At 44.0% G+C, this 25123-nt stretch overlaps 2 protein-coding genes across 6 annotated transcripts in view; one reads left to right on the top strand and one right to left on the bottom strand.

Moving 5' to 3' along the window:
• The first annotated feature begins 4712 nt into the window (after positions 1 to 4712).
• Positions 4713 to 18171, top strand: SELENOT (selenoprotein T). The gene is made up of 6 exons (XM_056564756.1): positions 4713 to 4914; positions 12036 to 12146; positions 12552 to 12678; positions 13109 to 13196; positions 15718 to 15873; positions 17176 to 18171. The coding sequence occupies exons 1-5, from the start codon at positions 4766 to 4768 to the stop codon at positions 15843 to 15845; spliced, it is 603 nt and encodes a 200-aa protein (XP_056420731.1). The 5' UTR covers positions 4713 to 4765; the 3' UTR covers positions 15846 to 15873; positions 17176 to 18171.
• A 4165-nt stretch (positions 18172 to 22336) lies between these two features.
• Positions 22337 to 25123, bottom strand: part of SAP130 (Sin3A associated protein 130) — a 65140-nt gene continuing 62353 nt past the window's right edge. For 2 of the 5 annotated variants that reach the window (XM_056564753.1, XM_056564754.1), the window contains one exon: positions 22338 to 23251. In XM_056564753.1, the coding sequence (XP_056420728.1) occupies positions 23093 to 23251 (159 nt within the window). In that variant the 3' untranslated portion in view covers positions 22338 to 23092. Of the gene's footprint in view, positions 23252 to 25123 lie in introns of all 5 variants that reach the window. The other 3 variants (XM_056564755.1, XM_056564752.1, XM_056564751.1) reach the window with 3 other exon arrangements.

The raw sequence follows: 25123 nt of genomic DNA, 5'->3' as shown, positions 1-25123 counted from the left end.
ACCTCAGGTCTTCAAAAAAGGAGGCCTGTCAGCCGCAGCATGACGCCACAGCTGACACACCCCCTCCAGGTATCTCTATGGGAGAGGAGGAGATGCAGTGTTCGTGCATCCCCGCCTCTACAATAGAGCTGTATAGAGGGGGCATGTCGTCAACACTAGTGAGGTTGACGACATGCGCATTAGCTGTGCAGAGCCATGGCAATGCTAGGTCCCCTTACAGGAGATTGCGGGAGGTCCCAGAGCTTGGACCTCCCGCGATAAGACACTTATCCCCTATCCTGCGCATAGGGGATAAGTGTCTAACACTGTAATACTTCAAGAGTCATGTGTGTGAGACCACTGATCTACAAAATAGGGGATAAGTGTTTGATCACTGTGAGGAGGGGTGGCATGGGAGAATGCACTGGGACCCCCACCAATTTCAAAAATGGGGACCTGTGCCTCCTGTCTGCAAGGAGTGAGTCGTGTGTGCCATTTATCGTCTATGGGTCTGCTGTAGACCGCCAAGTACAATGAACGTCCCATAGACAGCAAATAGAGTGGTGGGCATACACGACCATGTCCATCAAGCTGTGGTTTCAGTGCTATGACCCTCTCCCCCATATAGTCATCATACACTTACCCCCTATTCCTGTGGTCTCCAAACTGATCCCCTGCCACACGCTATTGCCAACAGCATGATGGGAGTTGTAGTTTTGCAATTGCTGAAGGAGCACAGTTTGGAGACCACTTCCCTATCCTGTGTATAGGTAATAAGTATTGTACTGGGACAACCGCTTTATGGGGTTATTGGAGGAAATTTATCAAAACCTGTCCAGAGGAAACGTTGCTTATCAGATGGCTTCTTACATTTTTCAAAGGCCTTTTCAAAAATGAAGAAGGGATCAGAGAAGACGTCACTCAGGTCATTCATGTAATTGTGTATTTTGCCTGACTGTCCTATCAGAGCTGTAGTAATTTGTAAGTTCTGCAGTGATGATGGGAGAAACTGTGCCCTAATCTGTGGCTCTCCAGCTGTTGCAAAACTACAACTTCCATAATGCCTGAGGCTCTCCAGACATGATGGGAGTTGTAGCTTTGCAACAGCCATAGAGCCACTTAAACTGAGGTGATAGAAGGATCCCAGCAGTCAGACCCCCACCAAAGAAATGGGCTGCTTATCATAAAATGCTCAGGCCTATTTTGGATTCCAGTTCAGCCCTGGCACAGGGGGTAGGGGACCAAGGGCAATATTTTGCATTGGGCCCTGTGGTGTGCCCCTGCTGTGAGTTAGGGTTCTCCTGCTACACAAGGACACAGCTCTGCCACTGCTAGCAGCTCTCCTCCAAGGCAGTCTGACAATTGTTACAGTGTGTCACATCAGTAGTAAGGAGATTACATGAGGAGGAGTTTTGTTACAGTGTGTCACCCTAGTAGTAAGATTACATGAGGAGGGGGTTTGTTAGTGTGTCACCCCAGTAGAAAGGAGATTACATGAGGAGGAGTTTTGTTACAGTGCATCACCCTATTAGTAAGGAGATTACATGAGGAGGGGGTTTGTTACAGTGTGTCACATCAGTAGTAAGGAGATTACATGAGGAGGAGTTTTGTTACAGTGCATCACCCTAGTAGTAAGGAGATTACATGAGGAGGGGGTTTGTTACAGTGTGTCACCCCAGTAGTAAGGAGATTACATGAGGAGGAATTTTGTTACAGTGCGTCACCCTAGTAGTAAGGAGATTACATGAGGAGGGGGTTTGTTACAGTGTGTCACCCCAGTACAAAGGAGATTACATGAGGAGGAGTTTTGTTACAGTGCATCACCCTAGTAGTAAGGAGATTTCATGGGGAGGAGGTTTGTTACAGTGCATCACCCTAGTAGTAAGGAGATTTCATGGGGAGGAGGTTTGTTACAGTGTGTCACCCTAGTAGTACGGAGATTACATGAGGAGGAGGAGGTTTGTTACAGTGTGTCACCCCAGTAGTAAATAGATTACATGATCTGGAGGTTTGTTACAGTGTGTCACCCCAGTAGTAAGGAGATTACATGATCTGGAGGTTTGTTACATGGTGTCACCCCAGTAGGGTTGCCACCCTGCCGGTATTTTACCAGCACAGCCGGTATTTTCATCTACATTCCGGGCTGTGCAAGTAAGTTTGGATGAAAAATACCGGCCATTCAATGGCCGGTATTTTTCATTCACTGACAGGGGCGGACGGAGCAGCATCCCCAGAAGAGCACTGCTTTCATGACCGGCCGTACAATGCCCAGGTCTGACACCACCAGCCTGTGACAGGGAGAGCTCCTGCGAGGACAGGAAGAGACTGTACAGTGCTGGGGAGGGGGCGTGACCTCCTGTCTCCTCTCTCCCCCTCCCCCGCCTTCTCTGTGCCCCGTGCAGTCTTACAACCCTCCATAGGCAGAGCAGGGAGGGGAGAGGCCGTGTATGGTTCCTGGTACTATTTGATGTGACAGCATGCCTTCTGCTGTTCTAAACTACAACTCCCAGCATGCCCCGACAGCTGAAATGTGTCTGTGTATATATGTGTCTGTATACATGTGTCTGTGTATGTGTCTCTATGTGTCTGTGTATATATGTGTGTGTGTGTGTGTGTGTGTAGGGGGGGGGGGGGGGTAAACTGCCTAATCTGGGGGACAACTATGCTGCCTAATCTGGGGGACAACTATGCTGCCTAATCTGGGGGACAACTATGCTGCCTAATCTGGGGGACAACTATGCTGCCTAATCTGGGGGACAACTGGGGTACAACTATGCTCCTAATCTGGGGGACAACTGGGGTACAACTATGCTCCTAATCTGGGGGACAACTATGCTCCTAATCTGGGGGACAACTATGCTGCCTAATCTGGGGGACAACTATGCTGCCTAATCTGGGGGACAACTATGCTCCTAATCTGGGGGACAACTATGCTCCTAATCTGGGGGACAACTATGCTGCCTAATCTGGGGGACAACTATGCTCCTAACCTGGGGGACAACTATGCTGCCTGATCTGGGGAAAAACTACCCGGCCCTCCACAATATTTTTAGTTTCTCATGTGGCCCCATGGGATAAATAATTGCCCCCCCCATTCCTCCTCAACCCCGGACATTCCTTAACCTGGAGCCGCCCGGGGAAAGGAGAAAGTGAAGACAAGAGACTGGTGAGACCTCTCTGCAAAATTGTGTATTTAATGCAGTGTTTCCCAACCAGGGTGCCTCCAGCTGTTGCAAAACTATTACTCCCAGCATGCCCAGACAGCCTTTGGCTGTCCGGGCATGCTGGGAGTTGTAGTTTTGCAATAGCTGGAGGCACCCTGGTTGGGAAACACTGATTTAATGTTTTAATGTGTGAAACTATCTGCTGCGCTCTGTATCTAATCCTGTCATGTGCGATACTGTCTGCTGAGCCTGTATATCTACGGTAATCCTGTCATGTGTGATACTGTGAGCTGAGCCTGTATATCCAAATCTGTCATGTGGGATACTATCTGCTGAGCCTGTGCATCTAAATCTGTCATGTGTGATACTGTCTGCTGAGCCTGTGTATCTAATCCTGTTATGTGGGATACTGTCTGCTGAGCCTGTGTATCTAATCCTGTTATGTGGGATACTGTCTGCTGAGCCTGTGCATCTAAATCTGTCATGTGTGATACTGTCTGATTAGCCTGTTTATCTGACGTTGCGCAGGGGGACGTCACTCGTCATCACAGAGAGCCAGCGTTGCTGTCGCGCACCACCACTACCGCCGCCGCTGGCATAAATAGGGTTTTGGTAGGTATTCTCTAAATGTAAATTTTTTTGTGCGATATAGGAAAATTCCCCCCACATATATATTGTATCCCTCCAATCCCCTATGCCATTTCTTAAACCCCCATGCCATTTCTTAAACCCCCCTCCCATCCCCCATGCCATTTCTTAAACCCCCCTCCCATCCCCCATGCCATTTCTTAAACCCCTGATCCCTCAGCCCCTGTGCAATCTGGCCCCTCCCCTTTTGTAGCTCCACCCCCACATAGCCACACCCATGACCGGTATTTTTCTGAGGGAAAGGTGGCAACCCTACACCCCAGTAGAAAGGAGATTAAATGAGAAGGAGTTTTGTTACAGTGCGTCACCCTAGTAGTAAGGAGATTACATGAGGAAGGGGTTTGTTACAGTGTGTCACCCCAGTAGTACATAGATTACATGATCTGGAGGTTTGTTACACTGTGACTGTCATCCAAATAGAAAGGAGATTACACGAGGAGGGGATTTGTTACAGTGTATCACGAGATTAAATGAGATTTGTTACAGTGTGTCACCCAAATAGAAAGGAGATTACATGAGGAGGGGATTTGTTACAGTGTATCACCTCAGTAGTAAGGAGATTAAATGAGATTTGTTACAGTGTGTCACCTTAGTAGTAGGGTGATTACATGAAGAAGGGTTTATTACAGTGTATCACCTAAATAGTAAGGTGGGCCGTGTCAAAAGGAAGGGTCAAGGGGGGGTGACAAAATTCGCTTTTGCCTAGGGTAGCAAAAAATGCTGGCACCAGCCCTGTCTGTGATGGATTATCTGTTATCAAAATCGTTACCAACTAAGGTAAATTGTAACAAAACTATAACCCTACACCCTGTATCACGAGGTGACACCCTCCCCAGCCGGTGTGACGTAGTACTGGCACGCTTCCATCAGTAGCCATGGCACCCCCGCAGCCGGCCCGCACGCTCCCGGACGTGTACGTCATTACGTCACAAAAGGCTGTACCCGGCTGTGTCTCGTAGTAGTGGAGGGCCAGGATGGCTGTTCGGTGTGTTCCATGGCTGCTGCTGGTGAGCGGGGTCCTGGCCGCCGTACTGAGCGCTGCTTCAGCGGACGGGAACGGTCTACCGAGCAAGAAGCTGCGGATGCAGTACACGGCGGGGCCGCTGCTTAAGTTCCAGATCTGGTGAGTGAAGCTCGGCCGGGCTGAGTGCACGTAGCGCGAGTGACCTTGTGGTGGGGCTGACCCCATACTGCCCACTCCGGTGCCATGCTGAGCAATGGCGGATCCTAGTAGGGTGCGGTAGGTGTTGGCGCCTCTACTGTGTCTGCACAAAACGGGAAGTGCTGGCACTAAAATGGCTGCTACCCCCCCCCCGGCCTGGAGGATCCGCTCCCTGGTTACCTCAGTAGTGGCGGAGGGGTGATGTGGGGCCCCTATTGGATCCTTAGCAGGGACCCCACAGCTGTGTGTTTATAGGGATCCATACGGACATGGCGTCATATAGGAAAACGTTTCTGGAGGAGCCGAGCATCACGTGACTGGTCATTTAAATGGCCCAAGTGTAATGTTGCGTGTTTCCTGTAGAGGGCGCTGTTGCAGACATTTATTTTATTTTTTTATTGAGAAGTTGCTCCCCAGCGGTCAGCTGATGGCTTATCTTGTGGGAAAGATTTGCTGATTCAAAGAAATGGTTCCTGGTACTATTTGATGTGACAGCATGCCTTCTGCTGTTCAAAACTACAACTCCCAGCATGCCCCGACAGCTGAATTGTAGCCAACAGCCAGAGGCACCCAGTTTGGGAAACTCTGATCAACAGGATATGTTGTAATCCACTATTTCCCAACCAGGGTGCCTCCAGCTGTTGCAAAACTACAACTCCCAGCATGCCTGGACAGCCGAAGGCTGTCCAGGCATGCTGTGAGTTGTAGTTTTGCAACAGCTGGAGGCACCCTGGTTGGGAAACACTGTTGTAATCAAATATTTGTTTACTCTCCTCCCTGTCTGTCTGTAACATCCATAAGGGCGTGTTCTCATCTGCTGGATTTTGATGCAGTTTTTTGTGTGTGTTTTCCCCCATAGACAGATGATAAAGATAATCTTGGTTGTGGATCTGAAATGTACATCTTAAAAGTGGGAATGGTCCCTAATTCTAGGAATATACTGACTTATCATGTAAAGTAAACCATGGCAGAATGTCTGTCCAGATGGTTGTTCCGCAGGCAGCGGGTGGCGGAAGAAGATGCAGACATTAGGGCCGCTTGGAAGTGCGTTTCCGTGTGCAGAAAGAATAAACATGGATCTCCATAGATGGCAATGCATTTCTGTAGGGTTCCGCTGAAATAACTTTCTCGGTTCTTTCTGCGGAGGCTGCAAACGGAATTTTTGCGCCAAAAGTTTCCGCTGTGGAAATCCTCATTATCATTTTTGCATCCATCAAACTTATTGTTAAAACGGACGTCTTAAAATCATATGCCAAAAATATGAATAAAATCGGATGAGTTTATAAATGTGAGACGTATGTTAGTGCGTTTTCACGCATCTTTGTCATTTTATTTATAAACAGGTTTTTCTATTCAGAAGGTACTAACTACTTCTGCCTAAAAAAGTCCACTACTGAATGGATCGAAGTGCACAGTGATAAGATTCATTATGATTTACATAGACAGTACTGATAAAAAATATAGATACGCGCGCACATATAGATACGCGCGCACATATAGATACGCGCGCACATATAGATACGCGCGCACATATAGATACGCGCGCACATATAGATACGCGCGCATAATATATATATATATATATATATATACATACATACACACTTTAAACCATTTTTTATTTGGGACAAAAACATAAACTGGCCATAACGGGTGCATGTGTTGAATACAAGTGTCTCTGGATGCTGGGAGTTGTAGTTTTACAGCACCTGGAGGAACACTGGTTGGAAAACATTGGTCTAAGTGCATCCAGTGACTTTTGTATTCAACACATGCACCCGTTATGGCCAGTTTATGTTTTTGTGTGTGTGTAAATATACGATTCTATACCTTTTTTTGAGTATAAAATTGGATGAAGTAGATCAGTGGTCTTAAACTGCGGCCCTCTAGATGTTGCAAAACTTCAACTCCCAGCATGCCTGGACAGCCGTTGGCCACAGTTTGAGAGCACTGAATTAGATAAATCATGACCTTAATGTGGCCTGTTATACAGTCTGGGAGGCGGCTCCCTGCCCCTCTAGTTTTGATTGACAGGTCTCTTCTTATTCGTATTTATGGAGAGACCGGTCAGTCGAGCCCAGCAGGTCAGGGTCAGGGTCACATACTTTACTTCATACCCTGTTTAATCTGGTTTCTGTGAAATCCTGCAGCATGTGTAAATCATTGTGGGGGGATTAAGTCAGCGCCTGTGTTATTCGGCTCCTGGTTTGGGTAACATGAAACCCCTGACATGTTCCCTATAAAGTGGATCTGTCATTACAATTTGCATATTATGTCAGGTTTGCTGAACTACTGTACAAAATGCCATTAGTGCTGGGTGGTATACCGGTTCATACCGAATACCTGTGTGTGTGTGTGTGTGTTTTTTATTTTTTATTTATTTTTAAACTACATGAATTTTTCTTATACCACAATACCTGTCAGACCCCCACTTGAATGAATGAACTATCAGCTGCAGCGCTGTCCCCATTAGGGGACTAATCATGTTACCCGCATGTGTTGCTCTCCTTCTCCTCCTGTGAGTGCAGTGCCCGCGGCACACTGGCTTCCAGCACTTGCAGGGGGGAGGTGACAGCTTCCATTCTCCGAACAGTAGTCCTGTGCCCGTGGCTCACAACTCATTCATTTCCAGTGCCACAGCTCACAGGAGAGCAGTGCCTGCGGGTAACATGATTAGTCCCCTGATGTGGGAAAAGCAGAGCAGCGCCCGTGGGTCATATATGATTAGTTCCCCAGCGCACTGCGGCTGATAATTCATTTGGGGGGGGGGCGGGGGGAAATGAGTGGAAAAAAAATAAAATAAAGTGGAACCGCCATAAGTTTGAAAATACCATGATACACATTTTTGGTCATAGCGCCCAGCACTAATACTACTTGTATAAAAGCTCAGAAAGCATTGTGTACAGAGATAGGCAGGGCTCTTGGAGGCGGCTGTGAGGCAGGGCTCTTGGAGGCGGCTGTGAGGCAGGGCTCTTGGAGGCGGCTGTGAGGCAGGGCTCTTGGAGGCGGCTGTGAGGCAGGGCTCTTGGAGGCGGCTGTAAGGCAGGGCTCTGCAAATTTATTAATCAAGGAGCCAGGATGCCACATGTGACGCAGCATGATGTCTTATGATCTGTCATTACTGTCCACTCATCTCCCGTGTCAGTCATTAGTTTCCCCCTCAAAAGAAATGTTGTTCTATCTCTTCCTAGGAAAGCTAGGTGACAACCAATATGGCTTTCACCATGAGTGTCGGTCAGCTTTTCCAGACTCCTGAATGGCAGATCAGCTTCTCTGCCATTCAGGAGTCTGAGAAAGCTGAGTGACAAAGATATCAGGAGAACAAAGTGTCTTCACTGCTCACACCATTCAGTGCTGACCCAAGCCCCCGACCTTTTTGATCATCCCATGTGGTTATTTGCAGTCTTCCTGCCTGTGTCCCCTGAATGATCCGCTCACAACTCTCCTACTCACACTTCTCTGAGCATGAGGAAGTAAAGCCGCCCCCCGGGTGTACCTACCGGCATGTACCACGAGGGATGATCCACCTCTGGTTGGCGGTGGAAGGCATGAAATATGAGTGAAGGTGGAGAAGGTGGCAGCTGTGACACACTGTAGATTGGGCTGACGAGATTGCAGGCACCATCAATGAATTTTTGTTGCCGTGGTGACCTGGCGTTTGTCGAGGCTAGGGATGTCCCAATACCATATTTTTTTTTTTTTTTTTTAAGACAGAGTACCGATACTTAAAAAAATAAAAGTGTTTGCCGATACCAATTTCCAATCCTTTTTTTTCAATGTCATGTGACAGGGTTTTTTTTTTTTTTTTTTTTTTTTTTCATTAATGGAAAAAGGGTTTCGTTTTTTTTTTGTTTTTAGAAGAGGGCTTTTTTATTTAAACTTTTAGAAAAGGGGGTGGTTCATTTTTTTTTTTTTTTAATTGGGAAGGGGTTAATTCACATTTATTCTTACACTTTTTTTGGTCTATTTTTAGACTGCATACTGATCAATGCTATGCCATAGCATAGCAGTGATCAGTGTTATCAGTGCTCCTTTACAAATGACTGGCAGGAGTGACGATCAGACGCACAGAGCAGGGTAAGGGACCTCCGGCCATCCTCACAGCTGATCGGGACGCCGCAATTTCACCGTGGTGATCCAGTCAGCATCCCTGGGCTAACCGGCAGAACTCTCAGGACTTATAGATACTGCCATCAATTTAGATCGCAGTGTCTAAAGGGTTAATGTGGGTCCCGGCTGTGATGCGCGCTCAGCTGCTGAGCACACTGCATAGCTCGGGAGCGGAGAGTGCAGGCAGCTTACCCCCCACCTCCGTGATACCTACCAGCGGGAGTCCCTCCGGAAGGTATCGGGGACATTTGCACGAGTACAAGTATTCGTGCAAATGTCCAGTGTCTGTCCCAGTACCGATTATCAGTATCTGTATCAGGACATCCCTAGTCAAGGCCTTATATAAAGCCTTTACCTCTTAGACACTGACTTCTATAAGAAATGTGTCCGGTTCCATAAGATTCTGTATGTACAGTGCTGTTCTGTTCCAGTGGAGACTAGCTCTGTACATCTGGCACCTGAAGTCTCTGCAGCTCAGTAGGTTGGGGCCTCACCGGGTTAGTGATGCTGCCATATACTTGGGTCAATGTCGATCCAGTCTGGTTACGCTTGAGGGATTCTTTTTCCCTTTCAGGGCAGATTAGCTCCTGCCTCATGATTTTCTGTCCTACTCTAGATCAGTGGTTGCAAAGAAAACGCCAAGCATGTCCCTGTCTGTAGGCACACTGGTTGGGAGACCCCAAAGTGAGAGAAGGATAGCTGAAGATGGGGGCATAAAATCAAACCCCCCCCCCCCCCCCATCCCACCACTCTCCCATAGAAATACATGCAAGGGGCCTGTTGGCAGAGCTTTGTGCCATGGTCAACTTACTTCAGTCATGTGGAGAGCCAGAATGTCCCCCCCCCTCTGACAATTATAACCTGATCCTTAGACTGGGCTACTCCTATAAAAAAAATGATGGGCAATTGATAGAGAGGTACTGTAAGGAAAGTATTGATACTCGTTCAAAAACATTAACTTAATCTGGACATCCCTAATCTTGATGGACGTAACCCTAGCATGACATTGCTTCCTTGTCATAAACACCAACATAGGCGATGGTATGTTCTTGGTGACACTGTTTTGGGGTGACAAACCCAGTGTGCAGACCATAAACAGTAATGTTTATATGTAAATAGACCCAGCACTATACCACATAGATGATAGATGATAGACCCAGCACTATACCACATAGATGATAGACCCAGCACTATTCACAGCCTATAGATACATGTAGTTGAGTAGATAATGGCCCAGATTTATCAAACTGAGAGGAAAAGTGGAGAGATTTTCCCACAGCAACCAAGATAACAAGCTGTGGTAAAGTGAAAGCTGAGCTGTGATTGGTTGCTGTGGGAAAATCACTCCACTTTTTCTCTCACATAGAGTGTGTAATCTTACACCTTCACTGATCTCCAGAATGATGGGGCTCTTCAGGGAGTAGTCACGAATAGAGATGAGTGAAGTTACAGTATTTCGATTCGTCACTAACTTCTCGGCTCGGCAGTTGCTGACTTTAGCCTGCAGAAATGAGTTCAGCTTTCAGGTGCTTTCATACGATGAGAGAGAGAGAGAGATCTCTCTATATATCTATCTCTAACCTCTATCTCTAACCTCTATCTCTAACCTCTATCTCTAACCTCTATCTCTAACCTCTATCTCTAACCTCTATCTCTAACCTCTATCTCTAACCTCTATCTCTAACCTCTATCTCTAACCTCTATCTCTAACCTCTATCTCTAACCTCTATCTCTAACCTCTATCTCTAACCTCTATCTCTAACCTCTATCTCTAACCTCTATCTCTAACCTCTATCTCTAACCTCTATCTCTAACCTCTATCTCTAACCTCTATCTCTAACCTCTATCTCTAACCTCTATCTCTAACCTCTATCTCTAACCTCTATCTCTAACCTCTATCTCTAACCTCTATCTCTAACCTCTATCTCTAACCTCTATCTCTAACCTCTATCTCTAACCTCTATCTCTAACCTCTATCTCTAACCTCTATCTCTAACCTCTATCTCTAACCTCTATCTCTAACCTCTATCTCTAACCTCTATCTCTAACCTCTATCTCTAACCTCTATCTCTAACCTCTATCTCTAACCTCTATCTCTAACCTCTATCTCTAACCTCTATCTCTAACCTCTATCTCTAACCTCTATCTCTAACCTCTATCTCTAACCTCTATCTCTAACCTCTATCTCTAACCTCTATCTCTAACCTCTATCTCTAACCTCTATCTCTAACCTCTATCTCTAACCTCTATCTCTAACCTCTATCTCTAACCTCTATCTCTAACCTCTATCTCTAACCTCTATCTCTAACCTCTATCTCTAACCTCTATCTCTAACCTCTATCTCTAACCTCTATCTCTAACCTCTATCTCTAACCTCTATCTCTAACCTCTATCTCTAACCTCTATCTCTAACCTCTATCTCTAACCTCTATCTCTAACCTCTATCTCTAACCTCTATCTCTAACCTCTATCTCTAACCTCTATCTCTAACCTCTATACTCTAACCTCTATACTCTAACCTCTATACTCTAACCTCTATACTCTAACCTCTATCTCTAACCTCTATACTCTAACCTCTATACTCTAACCTCTATACTCTAACCTCTATACTCTAACCTCTATTCTCTAACCTCTATACCTTATATTGCAGTATCTTGTAATACACTTTTTTTTTTTTTAATTGGACAAGCAGAATTAATTTGGTTAGTCCAATAAAAAAGGTATTACAGGATACTGCAACATTTTTTGATCTTGCATCACTGGACTAATACGGTACTCAAAATAAATATATATACAAATTTAAGTCTGAGGGAACTCAATGATTCTTTATCTACTGTAAATTCATTAGGATTATAAAGGATAGTCATTACATCTATGACCGGTCTATCAGTATTACATGGAACGATCCAAACGTGGTGTGTAGCTCTTGCTGAGTGCTGTGTACACTGACTCTTGTCCTCTTCTGTCTGCAGTATCTCCTGAGGTTACCGGCGGGTGTTTGAGGAGTACATGCGGGTTATCAGCCAGCGGTACCCAGACATCCGCATTGAAGGAGAGAATTACCTTCCTCACCCCTTTTATAAGTAAGTATGTTCCCACATCACGGTTACTGTGTGGAAATAAGTAGCAATCTGTTTATTTCCATGGATTGTTTTTATGACTATAAAAAGTAAATATCAGCTTATTTTAGTTTTTTACTGCATGTGACCAGGACTTTAAAAAAATAAAATTTACTTTCGATACATAAAATAACTTTGCTTAATGATGTGTGAAATCCTCATCATGTTAATTGAAACTGAATTGTGTGGGATCTTGTATTTTCACATGGGCCATCAATAGCAAATCGGTGGGTTTGTAACACCCCTGGCCCATAAGCTGTTTAGAGATTTCTAAATATTGTTACATGCCCTATGGATGACACAATGTATTTGTGTGACAGTATATAATGATTGTAAAATGTTTTATTTATTTTTTTTCTCTCTTCCTAGACACATTGCATCATTTCTGTCAGTCTTCAAGTTAGTATTAATAGGCTTAATAATCGTTGGAAAAGATCCCTTTGCACTTCTTGGCATGCAAGCTCCGGGTGTTTGGCAGTGGGGGCAAGAAAACAAGGTAGGTGACCACATACCGGCATTGATGGTTGTGCACTGAGAACTATTCCATACAATATAGATGTGATCCTCGTTGTTACTGTGCACACATTTACCTGATGTTTTATAATAAAATCTATTGCTGCCGGTTACATCATCTTGTTCTGTGCATCCAAGAAACAAGTGTCTGCTCTGAGACCAAACCCTGCGCTCTGAGGGCAAGAGAGTGAAACCTATAGACACTTAAGACTGTTTCATTGGATTAGCAAACATTTCATAAGACTTTTTGTCATGTGAGTAAAGCTGACACTTGCGTAGGATCTGTACCCAAGGTCCAAGACTGAGGAGAGTCAGAATTTCTATAGTATTTTCTCTAATTGTGTCGAGTAAACTGTGTAATGTTCTTCTGATGCTGCGGATTAATACTGTCCCTGTTTGTTGTTTTTTGCTAGGTCTATGCCTGCATGATGGTTTTCTTCCTGAGCAACATGATTGAGAACCAGTGTATGTCTACTGGAGCCTTTGAGGTCACTTTGAATGGTAAATACCTGATGGACAGTCCTATGGGTTGTGATCACTTTGCATGTAGACCATTTCCATATGGCTTTCTAAATACAAAGCATATCTGTGTTCATGAGTTGTAGAGCCCTCATCTGTTCTGTAGCGTTAGCTGGCCTGTAACATATACTGGACACAACATGGGAATATTGTAGGGACCCCAATAAATATTTACTAATGTCTTGTTGGAGCTGTAGGTATAGAACATTTCCTGCGCTGGTTAACCTTTGCACGGAGAAGTCACTGCCTGTGACTGCTACTAGTGAATAAGCTATGAATAATTAACTAGTGAAAGCATTAATCTCTCTAAACCACTGCTGAATTTCCACAGCGAGTCCGCTCAGATATGCATCACCAGTAATGGTGACTGTGCGTGTCCGGGTGGTCCTAGCGGGTCCTAGTCAGTATCTGCTGTGCACAGAATGTCAGCCGGTTTATTTATTTATTTTTTTAAACACAAAAAAAAAAGTTTGTAGGTTCACCAATAGTAAGGCTGCTTTCACACTATAAAATTCATCCGTTTGATGAAAACCCTGAAAATCGGCCATTAAAATCCGTTAGAAAATCCCATTATAGTCTATGGGATTTTTACATTATCCGTTTTAATCCGTTATAGTCAGTTATTAATAACGGACGTTATTTTGTGACAGAAGATAGTAACGGTGGAAATAGTGCATGCAGTATTCCTTCCGTTCATTCTCCCTTCACAAAATAGCGTCCGTTATTAATAACGGACTATGACGGATTAAAACGGATAATGTAAAAATCCCATAGACTATAATGGGATTTTCTAACGGACGTTTAATGGCCGATTTTCAGAGTTTTCATAACGGAACATTAAACGGATGTTTAAAACGGAGGGATTTTATAGTGTGAAAGCAGCCTAAGCTTAAGGATACGTTCACACATACAGGGTCCTGTGCAGATTTGATGCACAGGATTTGTAACTCCCAATAAGAAACTGTGCCCAGTAATTTAGTTTACATTGAAATCTGCAGCAGAAAATCCTGTGGATCAAATCCTGCGTATGTGTGAATGTACCCTTAAAGCAGAAAAATTTGGTTATAAGGGGAAAGAAATATTGCTGGTTCCACTGTTTTTAATTTTTTATTTACAACCTGTAAAAACTTAGTGGCAATACCTTTCAGGAAATTTCCCATAGGGTATAAGTTTTTTTTGTTGCACAACTTTCAAGTTTTAACTATCAAGCTTCAAATCCCATCTGGTTAAGTACTTAGAATGCATGTATCCTAGTACACCCCCGTGCACTGCTGCTGTCACTTAGGAAAATGATCACACATGCTATTTACACTGCTAAATAAAGGGAACACTAAGATAACACATTCCTGAAGCTGCGGTGGGGGAACTGTTATGCCAACCGATGACAGCTATGTTGATTAGCATCCAACTTTACTAGGAAAAGATAGAACTGATAGAAAACGTATTCATAAAAATGCTGAACTTTTATCTATAAAATCCTTGCACAAATTTTATAAAGATCTATTCTGATATTTTATACATTTTATCCTGTTATGAACTCACCATAATGTCTTAGGAATACTGCAGGCAAGCTAAAAACATCTTCCTCTGTGTAACATGTACAGCATGAAACCAGAGAGGAAAGGGTTAGAGTGGAGTGATTGGCTGACAGCTCAGGCTGGCTCCCAAGACTCGGAGCAGATGAGTCCTCACTGTGAGGGAGACCGACAGACACACCCCCTCCAGCCAGCAAGATGAAAAAGTAACTGAGCAGCAGATAAATGCTTATATCTCTGGATTTGAAGATCCTAGAGACATAACACATATATGTACAGGATTAGATACTGAATAACCTAACATTTTTGGAACTATGACTGGTACGCTTTAAGCTCATTTCTCCCCACTCCCCTCAATTTTATGTTCAGTCATTGAACATGAAATTGGGAGGGGTTGGCTGGAATGAGGGGTTTGGACATGAAATGGGGAGGATTTCACCATTTTGTAGATTATACCGCAATTGCATATTGAAATCGAAATATTTATCTCCATAATCTCAATCGCACATTTTCCCCAAATCGTGCAGCTCTAATTTTTATCACTGATTTTCCCCTGTAACTCAAGCTGAAATATTGGCCGTGGTTGTCGGGGTGGGGGCAATACAGCCCCTTGATGCAAAGCTGATCTGTGTCTAAGATACAGCACTGCAGATACCGGCACCCTGCGATCATATAATCACCAGGGTATTAGGCTTGGTCTTCCTGCAGAGCTCTCTGCACCCTGCTCATTGAGTACTGTGTATACTGGGATTGGGAAGGTAGGACCGGTAGTACACCATTTCTGCCCGAAGGGCCCGGCAGTTGCATACAGTCACCCCTCTCCTCTTGCAGTAGCATGATCCTTGTGCCACTGTAAAAGCAAGCATGTTTGGGAATGCCCTTGCCGAGTTCTTCTGTAGACAAAATACACAGTTCTCCATTCTAAATCTCTTGCCTGTCTTTATTATATTTTATTTCATTTTTTCCAGATGTACCTGTGTGGTCAAAGCTAGAATCTGGTCATCTCCCATCAATGCAGCAACTTGTCCAAATTATTGATAACGAAATGAAGCTAAATGTGAACATGGATGTGATTCCCAACCACCACCGCTCATAGCCACATCTTCCAGCACTAGATTAATCTTGTAAGTCTATGGATATTTGTAGCCTTGTCTGTCAATGTATATCCCCTACCTTCTTACAAGAGCCATCTTGCAGGTATTTTTACTGCCTTAATACCAGTTCCTTAATAGCTGGCTATACAGAACCTGCCAGCCACATAGTGCCAGCCACATAGTGTTGACTGCATTACCTATAGGGGCAATTTATCAAGACTCGCATGACAGTCTTTCTGGCATAAAAATGTTGCAAGTGTTTGAGCAAGCCTTATTTTGCCTAAAACAAATATTGAGCTTTGTGGAGAAAAGTTTTTAGCCAGTTTTCTGGTGTAAGCATTAAAAAGCATCTATAACAGTGTTTCCCAACCTTTTTCGGCTTGGGGCACCCCTCCGGGAGGGAAAACATTTTTTGCGGGGCACCCCGACCGAAGTTGACGAGCAAAAAAAAAAAAAAAAAAAAAAAAAGCCGCAATGCACACAAACCCCCACGATCTAGAACTTCTTCCCTAAAGGCTGTCCTTTAATTCCCTCCATAGCGTAATGACTGCCCAGGGCATGCCCATTTAATAGTCTGTTTTATGGTTGTGTACACAGCTAACTAGCACACACTGGCCCTCATTTACTATTGCAAACCCGACATGCTTTGTCGGGTTGTGCGCCAGATTCTGGAGCATTGCGCCAGAAATTCTGTCTGTGCCAGAATTGAAGAAAACCCTGACTGACTCTCCATTTTGCGAATCTGAAAAGGGGCGTGGTCACCGAAAAGGGGCGTGTTCCTGACATTTTCACAAAAACCCAACATATTTACTAAGGTTTCCACAGAAAATGTGGTGGATTTCAGCTGAGCAAAACCGGACAGATCAGAACATGTGTAAAGAAAGCAAAATGTAGGGAAAGCTTGGTAAATACCGTGGCAAATTGTAGGGAATTAAAACCCACAAAGAAACCTACACAACACTCTTAGTACATAGGGGCCAGTGAGGGAGATTTATCAAAACCTGTGCAAAGGAAACTTTTCTCAGTTGCCCATAGCAACCAATCAGATCACTTTCATTTTTAACAAGGCCTCTGCAAAATGAAAGAAGCGATCTGATTGGTTGCTATGGGCAATTGGGCAACTTTTTCATTGCACAGGTTTTGCAAAACTACCACTCCCAGCATGTCCAAAGCCTATATTTGTCAGAATATTTGACAGCAGAAAACTAGCATTAAAATTGTCCCTTTATTTTTTTGTTTTTGCATATATCACAGAAAATCTTCAAAATGAGGCTTGAAATGTGGGGGGGAAAAAAACAACAACTTTGAATTAATGGATGTCTCTCCTTCCAGGCATGACGTGGGCTTCTATGAAGGTGTCAGCGGGGCTGGTGTTTATGAAGGCCTTCTCTGAAGACAGTCACTGTTGGTGCAGGCTGGATGTCTCTGCCATCTCGTTGACCCTTTTTAAAGTTCTGCTTGCAAGATTTTTCCGAGTGCTGCCATCTTGTGGATTTTTACAGACACAGTGCAATGAAATTCTGTGTAGATTTAAAGGAGTACTCCTGCGCTTAGACATCTTATCCCCAATCCAAAGGATAGGGGATAAGATGCCTGATCGTGGGGGTCCCGCCACTGGGGACCCCGTGATCTCGCACCGAGTTATCAGTCCTCGGGTCTGATTACTGTCGATTGCCTATGGGAGGGGGCGTGACAGCTGTCACACCCCCTCCCATAGGCTTGCTGTGAGGGGGGTGGAGCGTGACGTCACAATGCTCCGGCCCCGTGATCGCCAGTAATCAGACCCGGAGCGAACATTATAACTGGGCGCGGCGTGCAAGATCACGGGGGTCCCCAGCGGCGGGACCCCCACGATCAGGCATCTTATCACCTATCCTTTGGATAAGGGATAAGATGTCTAAGCGCCGGAGTACCCCTTTAAGCCCTTTTTTATTTTAAAGGCTTTTTTTTTTTTTTTATTTTTTATTGTTCCATAAGTCACATAATGCTGGCATTAAACCTTGTTTTATATTCATCATTTACAGTGTTGGAATAGGTTATCTGATTTTCTTTCCTCCTGAGATTTTTGTCTTTGATACCTAATTTTTATAAGAATCTGTTCTTCTTTTTATAGTTTAAAGTGATGCTCTAACAGAAAAGGACTAACAATCCACAGATGTTCGCGTTGTTTAGTTCTTTTCATGTTCTGTATAATAAGATTATATTGCAGATCGCTAAGTTATTCTAAATTATAAACAAATTTATTGCCATTGAGGATATATCTGTGACTGTTTAAGGAAGATAAAGTTATTCTGTTGTATTTGAGTTAATGTAGAATTTTTAAACTGAGCCTTTCTATTAGTGCTCTTTACAGAAGGTGAATAAACCTACCATTACAGTAAAACATCAGAGTGTGTGTGTGTGTGTGTGTGTGTGTGTGTGTGTGTGTGTGTGTGTGTGTGTGTGTGTGTGTGTGTGTGTGTGTGTGTGTGTGTGTGTGTGTGTGTGTGTGTGTGTGTGTGTGTGTGTGTGTGTGTGGGCGTGGGCTGCGTTTGTTCTATATACATGTACGTTCCTACAAAACCTCTAAGGCTGTTAAACCTACAAGTGGAAAGACTTATGTTAATACTGTACATGACTTATTTTTTTTTGTTTTTTTAAAGCATAAACATTTGGCGGTGTGTGAATACTGGCCAAAAATAATAATAATAATAATACCTGACCCAACCAAACTTGGACTGCATGAGAATCACCATTTATTGTCCAGTTTACCCCATGGCTATAAGCAGCCCTGTTCTCCTGTATAAGCATCTGCTGTTCTCCTAAACTCTGTGGGCTTGTCCAGGCTGGGATGATGCCTGTCCTCACTGCTGTAACCTTCCTGTCTCTTATTTGCCTGGTACAAAGGAGCAGCCAATTAGCTGAGTCAGTAAGAGTCAATGCCGGCAGCTTTCCTCTCGCACACTGTGCTCTGTGAAGTGATGGAAAAGGAAGCGCTTATGCGCGAAACGCGTTGCATGCTGGGAATAAATGTTATGCTGTCCTGATATTTGCCTGGTCCTTCAGCGCCTGAGTTCCACCCTTCCTTGGAGGTGATTGTTTTTTCCTGTGAAGTGATGGACAGGTCAGCAAAGTGCTAAGCCCGCCCCTACTTCCTACATTCAGACTGGGCAGTAGAATTGCCATAGACTGATGGAGAGCAGTGTGGTAGAGGATATGAGGGACCCCTAGTTACTACTGTTTTTAGGAGGGATTTATGCAGGAAAAGTAATCAACTGCCGAGCCGAGAAGTTCGTGACGAATCGAATTTACTGTAAGTTCGGTCATCTCTAATCAAAACCTGTCCAGAGCAAAAGTTGCTTGGTTGCTATGGGCAACTCAGCAACTTTTCCTCTGGACAGGTTTTGATAAATCTCCCCCAAAATGTATATAGTGCCAATAAATTCTGCAACACTTAATGGCAGTGTGAGGTGGAAACCTGTGACCCGTGCAGTCATGCGACCGCTCATCTCCTCAGCTCTCCGAAGGTTTCTGAAGCTAGAGCTGGGGGGAGCGAAGGCAGAAGACGCAGATCTGCATGGGAGAAAAGGCAGAGCAGGGGAGAGAGGACGTACACTGCTCCTCATCTCCCCTGCCTAATGATTTCTATGTGTGAAAGGGACATATGGGGGGGGGTGGACATCACAGACTGGGGATGATTTCTATGTGTGAAGGGGACAAACTGCGCGCATCCCCCCCCCCCCCCCTTTGCTCTGTCTTCGAAGGATGCAGGTCTGCACTAGAGAAAGAAGACAGAGCACGGGCTGGGGATTTATAGACTGCAGGGGCTGGGGAATAAATCTCGGGCTGGGGCTGATTTCGATGTGTGAAAGGGGGAGGGGCAGGACTTCTGAATGCCACATGCTGGGAGTTGTAGTCCCTGTTGTGTGTGTATGCTAGTGTCACCCTGGTTGAGAAACACTGGCGTATGCCCTGTAGAGACTAGAGGCAGCTGCCGGTGTTATAAAACAGGCTGAAGACTCCTGACACAACATGCTGGGATTTGTAGTCCCTTTTGTGTGTGTATGTCAATGTATCCCAACTATGGCTGAGTTATATTAGTGTGCTGTGTATAACGCAGGTTTCCTCAGGCTGCAAGGGGATGACGAACTGCACGGGCTGGTTTCTGCTTTTTCATGGGACATTAGTCCCTTAAAGAGGACATAGAAATGGATGGGGTTTGTACAGGACATATAAATGCACAGGGTTTATACAGTGATGTTTATGTCAGTGTTCATACAAGGACATAGAAATGCACGGGGTCCATACAGGGAAGCAGAGATGCACAGGGTTTGTACAGTGGTCTTCAGGTCAGCATTCATGTCTGGAGGGGTGTACAGGAGAAAACACTGTAGCATGTAAATCTTCATCCAGGGGAAATTGAGGAGGGGAAAACGCATTTTGGCGGCGGCCGCCAATTGTAATCTACACTTGCAGAATTCAAGTGGAGTTTTAGATTAAATCGTTAACCTGTCTAGGTACCTAGGGCGTACCTGGACGCCCTCAGCGTTTCCATTCACCACCAGTAACCGGGCGGTGAACGTAATGAAATGAAATTGTTCAGTGCCAATGCCTGTCCAAGACAGCTTCAATCACCCTGAAGTGAGGTGCCACCCCTCCTATCTCCGCTATTGGTCGGTCAGAAGCGACCAACCAATAGCAGATTGGGGAGGTGGCGTGAGGGTTAAAGTTCAGTTCCCACGGTAGTCTGGGCAGAGCGGGGAATTGTGATGTGAGCGGCGTCGGAGGTCCCTCACCGATTGCGGGCGGCAATCGTGCTGTTGACGGGAACCAGGAGGTGAGTAGTTGCCTAGAAACATCTGGAGGGCCACAGTTTGGAGATCACTGTGCAGTGGTCTCTAAATTGTGGCCATCCACATCTTGTATAACTACAACTCCCAGCATGCACGAACAGCAAAAGGCTGGGCATGCTGAGATTTGTATTTGTGTGCCTCCAGCTGTTGCATATCTACAACTTCCAGCATGCCCTTCGGCAGTTGAAGTTTTGCCACAGCTGGAGGCACGCTGGTGAGGAAACACCCAGTTAGGTAACAGAACCTAACTCAGTGCTTCCCCGCCAGTGTGCCACTAGCTGTTGCAAAACTACAACTGCCGAAGGGCATGCTGGAAGTTGTAGATATGCTACAGCTGGAGGCACACAAATACAACTCTCAGCATGCCCAGCCATTTGCTGTTGGTGCATGCTGGGAGTTGTAGTTATGCAAGATCTGGATGACCACAAATTAGAGACCACTGCACAGTGATCTTCAAACTGTGGCCCTCCAGACATTGCTAGGCAACTACTCATTTCCTTGCTCCCGTCAACAGCACGATTGCTGCCCGCCACACAGAGGAGGATCGCCGCCCGCAATCTGTAAGGAACCTCCACCGACGCTCACATCACAGTTCCCCGCTCTGCCCGGACTACCGTGGGTGGGCATAGAAGGGAACTGAACTTTTTCACCTGTCTTCTTATACTCAACTAAGATGTCTTCAGCCAGCTTTTAAGTCACCTGCATCAGGTCATGCTGAGACAGACAGGATGAGCAGGGAAGATAGGGGGACCTGGACCCAGGGTGCACAACCCCAGGCACTGGCCGTTGGCAGGAAGGGGTTAACGGTGCATTTTGCTGTATGTCCCGTGCCCCTCAGCCACATATGGGGGAACATGCTCCTGATACCCCACCTGAAAAAACTAAACAAAAGGGAGTAAAGAACTTAACTAAACAGCCCTTACTAGAAAATAATATATAAAAAAAAAAAACAGGTCTAGGGAGCTCCCAGACCTGCGTCTTGCCTCCTACTGACACTAGATAAAACTGATTTCCTCACTTCTAGTGGGGAGGGTATATTCTGCCAGGGAGGAGCAGAGTTTTTTTTTTTTTTTCTTCCTAGTGTCAGCGCCTCCTAGTGGCAAGAGCATATACCCATCAGTAAGGTGTCCCCCAATGAAGAGCAACCGAGAAATAACAGTCACAGCCCTAGTGCATATACAGTATGATGCCATTTGATGAACAATGCCACAGGCAGAAAAGTAGACAGGGAACAAATAGCAGGCGCTGCAACCTCACTGTGAGACAGTCTGCTGTAAAACAAAATGTTTGGCAATAGCAGTCGGGACCTACCGGATACGAAACACGCTCTGCTTCTGAGCAGAAGGAGGCTACTGTTCATACAGCAGAAGGAGGCGCAAGATGTACAAGCATGTCTTGTGTCTTTAAGAGGTTCCAGGACCAGTTCTGCAGCCCATTGGTTATCACGGGGTTAAGCTGTTGGCCGATTACTGTAGTTTAGCAAATGTTTCTGAAGACAAGAGTCTCTTCAAATATGTAATTTTCCGGTGGTAGACTACAACCTTCTTAGATATAAGACAACCTATAGGGAGCAGTTAAAAGTATGCTAATATCCTATTAAAAATAAAATACAGTATAAAGGCCCCCCATAAACATCAGGAAAAAAAAAAAGCACAATGAATGAGAAACTCAAGAACAGCAAACACTAACAGCCAAGGTCTGCTTACTTGCTGTTGGCACATAGAGACTGTGAAATGGGCTTTATAGTCCTAATAAGAGACACATGTTAAATGGTATTAAAAATTAATACATAATTTTGTCCAGCACAGATTTATAGAAATACTAAAGAAAGCATAAGCCATTACATTAAAAAAAATGAAATGTAGAGGGTATGTACATACATTTTTTTCCATTTTTTTTTTTAAACACAGACACAAATAATTAGGGCACTACATGAACAACAATACAATAACAGATACTGCAATTGAATGTATGGTGCCTTAAAAAGGAATATCTTCAAAACATAGTGCACAAATAAGAATTACTTTTAAAGTGTGGGCACATTAGGGAAAAACAGCACTATACACAAGCATGTGTCACACACACTAAAAATCAGTTCTCATACACAGCACCAGGTAATAAATGAGAGTTCCTCATGGCAGAGAAAATATTTTAGGTTCCAAAAGCAAAGAAAACAAAATATAAAAAAAAAACAAAAAAAAACACTGAGCCAGTCCTGAAGCAGGCCAAGGATACAGGAACAAAGTTTAACTAGGTTCATTTGAGTCAATCTTTAAAATAAAAAAATTATAATAAAAAAAAAAATATAAGGATATATACATTTTAGGTGAATGGACTGCCGTCACTAGAGCAACCATACGTGAACAGCTGCAAGTACGCAATGGTCTTGGGTATAGTGGAAGTGATCCTTCCTCCGATCACACTTTGTCTTTATGTTTCACTTTTGAAAGCCTACGTGATGTCCCGCTCTTGTTCAGCAATTTTAGGACACGGTCCTTGTGATCAAGTACTTTAAGCATGCAGTCCCGGGATTCTGTAATCTGATCCATCACTAGTTTACAGCGCTGCATGTTACCCTACAGAACAAGGAAACGAACAAACAGTGAAATTGACATAACACAGTTTAGTGCTTGTGTTGAGCAATGACTGTAAAATGCTGAAAGCTAAAAAATTATATAAATAAAAACAGTGACCACAGCACACAAAATAAAAAGATGCCAGAAAGTAAAGAAATACTACGTCACCTGCAGAAGACAGGGCTGCAGTAACACTGGTGGCTTCTCTATGATATACAACAATATATCAGATTGCTTTATATGAAAGACTCCCCTACTGATTAGTTACAATAAGAATATTTGATTTTTAAACAAAGCCTGGAAGATAATTTTACTATACTAAACTGCCACCATGTCTTCTTTCAGTACATTAAATTACCTGGCTGCTGTATACCACCAGACAAGGGCAGGCGCAATGCCAATCGTACCTGGAGGGGTGACACTGGATGTGGACTACCTGATTCTTCTGGATATCATCAATACCCATGACTCTACATAGGTTGTGTCCTTTTAATGGATTAAATACCTATTTAAAGGGGTACTCCAGTGAAAACTTTTTTCTTTTAAATCAACTGGTGGCAGAAAGTTAAACATATTTGTAAATTACTTATATTAAAAAAATCTTAATCCTTCCTGTACTTATTAGCTGCTGAATACTACAGCGGAAATTCCTTTCTTTTTGGAACACTGATGACATCACGTACACCGTGCTCTCTGCTGACATCAGATGTAGCTAGCAGATGTATGCTAAGGGCAGCATGGTGGCTCAGTGGTTACCACTGCTGCCTTGCATTGCTGGGGACTTGGGTTCAAATCTCACTAAGGACAACAATAAATAAACTGTTATTATTATTATTATTATTATTATAACATCAGCAGAGCGAACTGTGGTCGTGATGTCATCAGAGAATTCCAAAAAGAAAATAATTTTCCTCTGTAGTATTCAGCAGCTAATAAGTACAGGAAGGATTAAGATTTTTTTATAGAAGTAATTTACGAATATGTTTAACTTTTTGCCACCAGTTGATTTAAAAGAAAAAAGGTTTTCACTGGAGTACCCCTTTAAGACCAGTCAATTTTATTTTTGCATTTTAGTTTTTTCCTCCTCGCCTTTTAAAAGCCATAACTCTTATTTTTCCATATTCAGACTCATATTAGGGCTTGTTTTTTGCACGACTAATTGTACTTCCTAATTACATCACTTATTTTACTATAAAATGTATGACAAAAATACTATTTGCGTGGGGAAATTGAAAAGAAAACCGCAGTTTGAAAATTCTTGAGGGTCTAGTTTTTACGCTGTACATTTTTTACTGTACTGTGGATCATACGATTAAAATGATACCCATGTTTTGTTTACACACTTTGCTATTATTGTACTATGTTTGAATTTTTTTTTATTACAAAATATGTATGTTTAAAATTGCATATCCCTCAGTTTTTACGTATCACTGCGTTTCGCTGTATGAGGGCAAATTTTTTGCACCGTGACCTGTAGGTTTTTTTGGTACCACTTTGGCGCATAAGTGACTTTTTAATACATTTTTACATGGAATTTGATGTGACCAAAAAGCAGTATATTCAGCGATCTACTTCTTTGGTCTGCCATCTTGGCTCATCTGTTCCCGGCAGTCATGCCGCAGGAGATCAGATGAGCCATCAGAGCCGCCGCATTGCCGTGATCAGTATTGATCACAGCATCTGATGGGTTAATGGCGGGCATTAGTGCGATCACTTATGTCCTCAGCGGCTGACAGCATGGAACAAATATTCTGTGCTCGCTTCACACACAGGACGTACATTTACGGCTTATGTCGTTAAGGAGTTCAGATACCCATAATAAAAATTGCTTCTTTTTTGGATCTGAAAAATACATTTTTGGGAACATTGTGA

Source organism: Hyla sarda, chromosome 3, assembly GCF_029499605.1.
Source record: "Hyla sarda isolate aHylSar1 chromosome 3, aHylSar1.hap1, whole genome shotgun sequence".
Taxonomy (NCBI): Eukaryota; Metazoa; Chordata; class Amphibia; order Anura; family Hylidae; genus Hyla; species Hyla sarda.
This window is presented reverse-complemented; position numbering and strand designations above follow the sequence as displayed.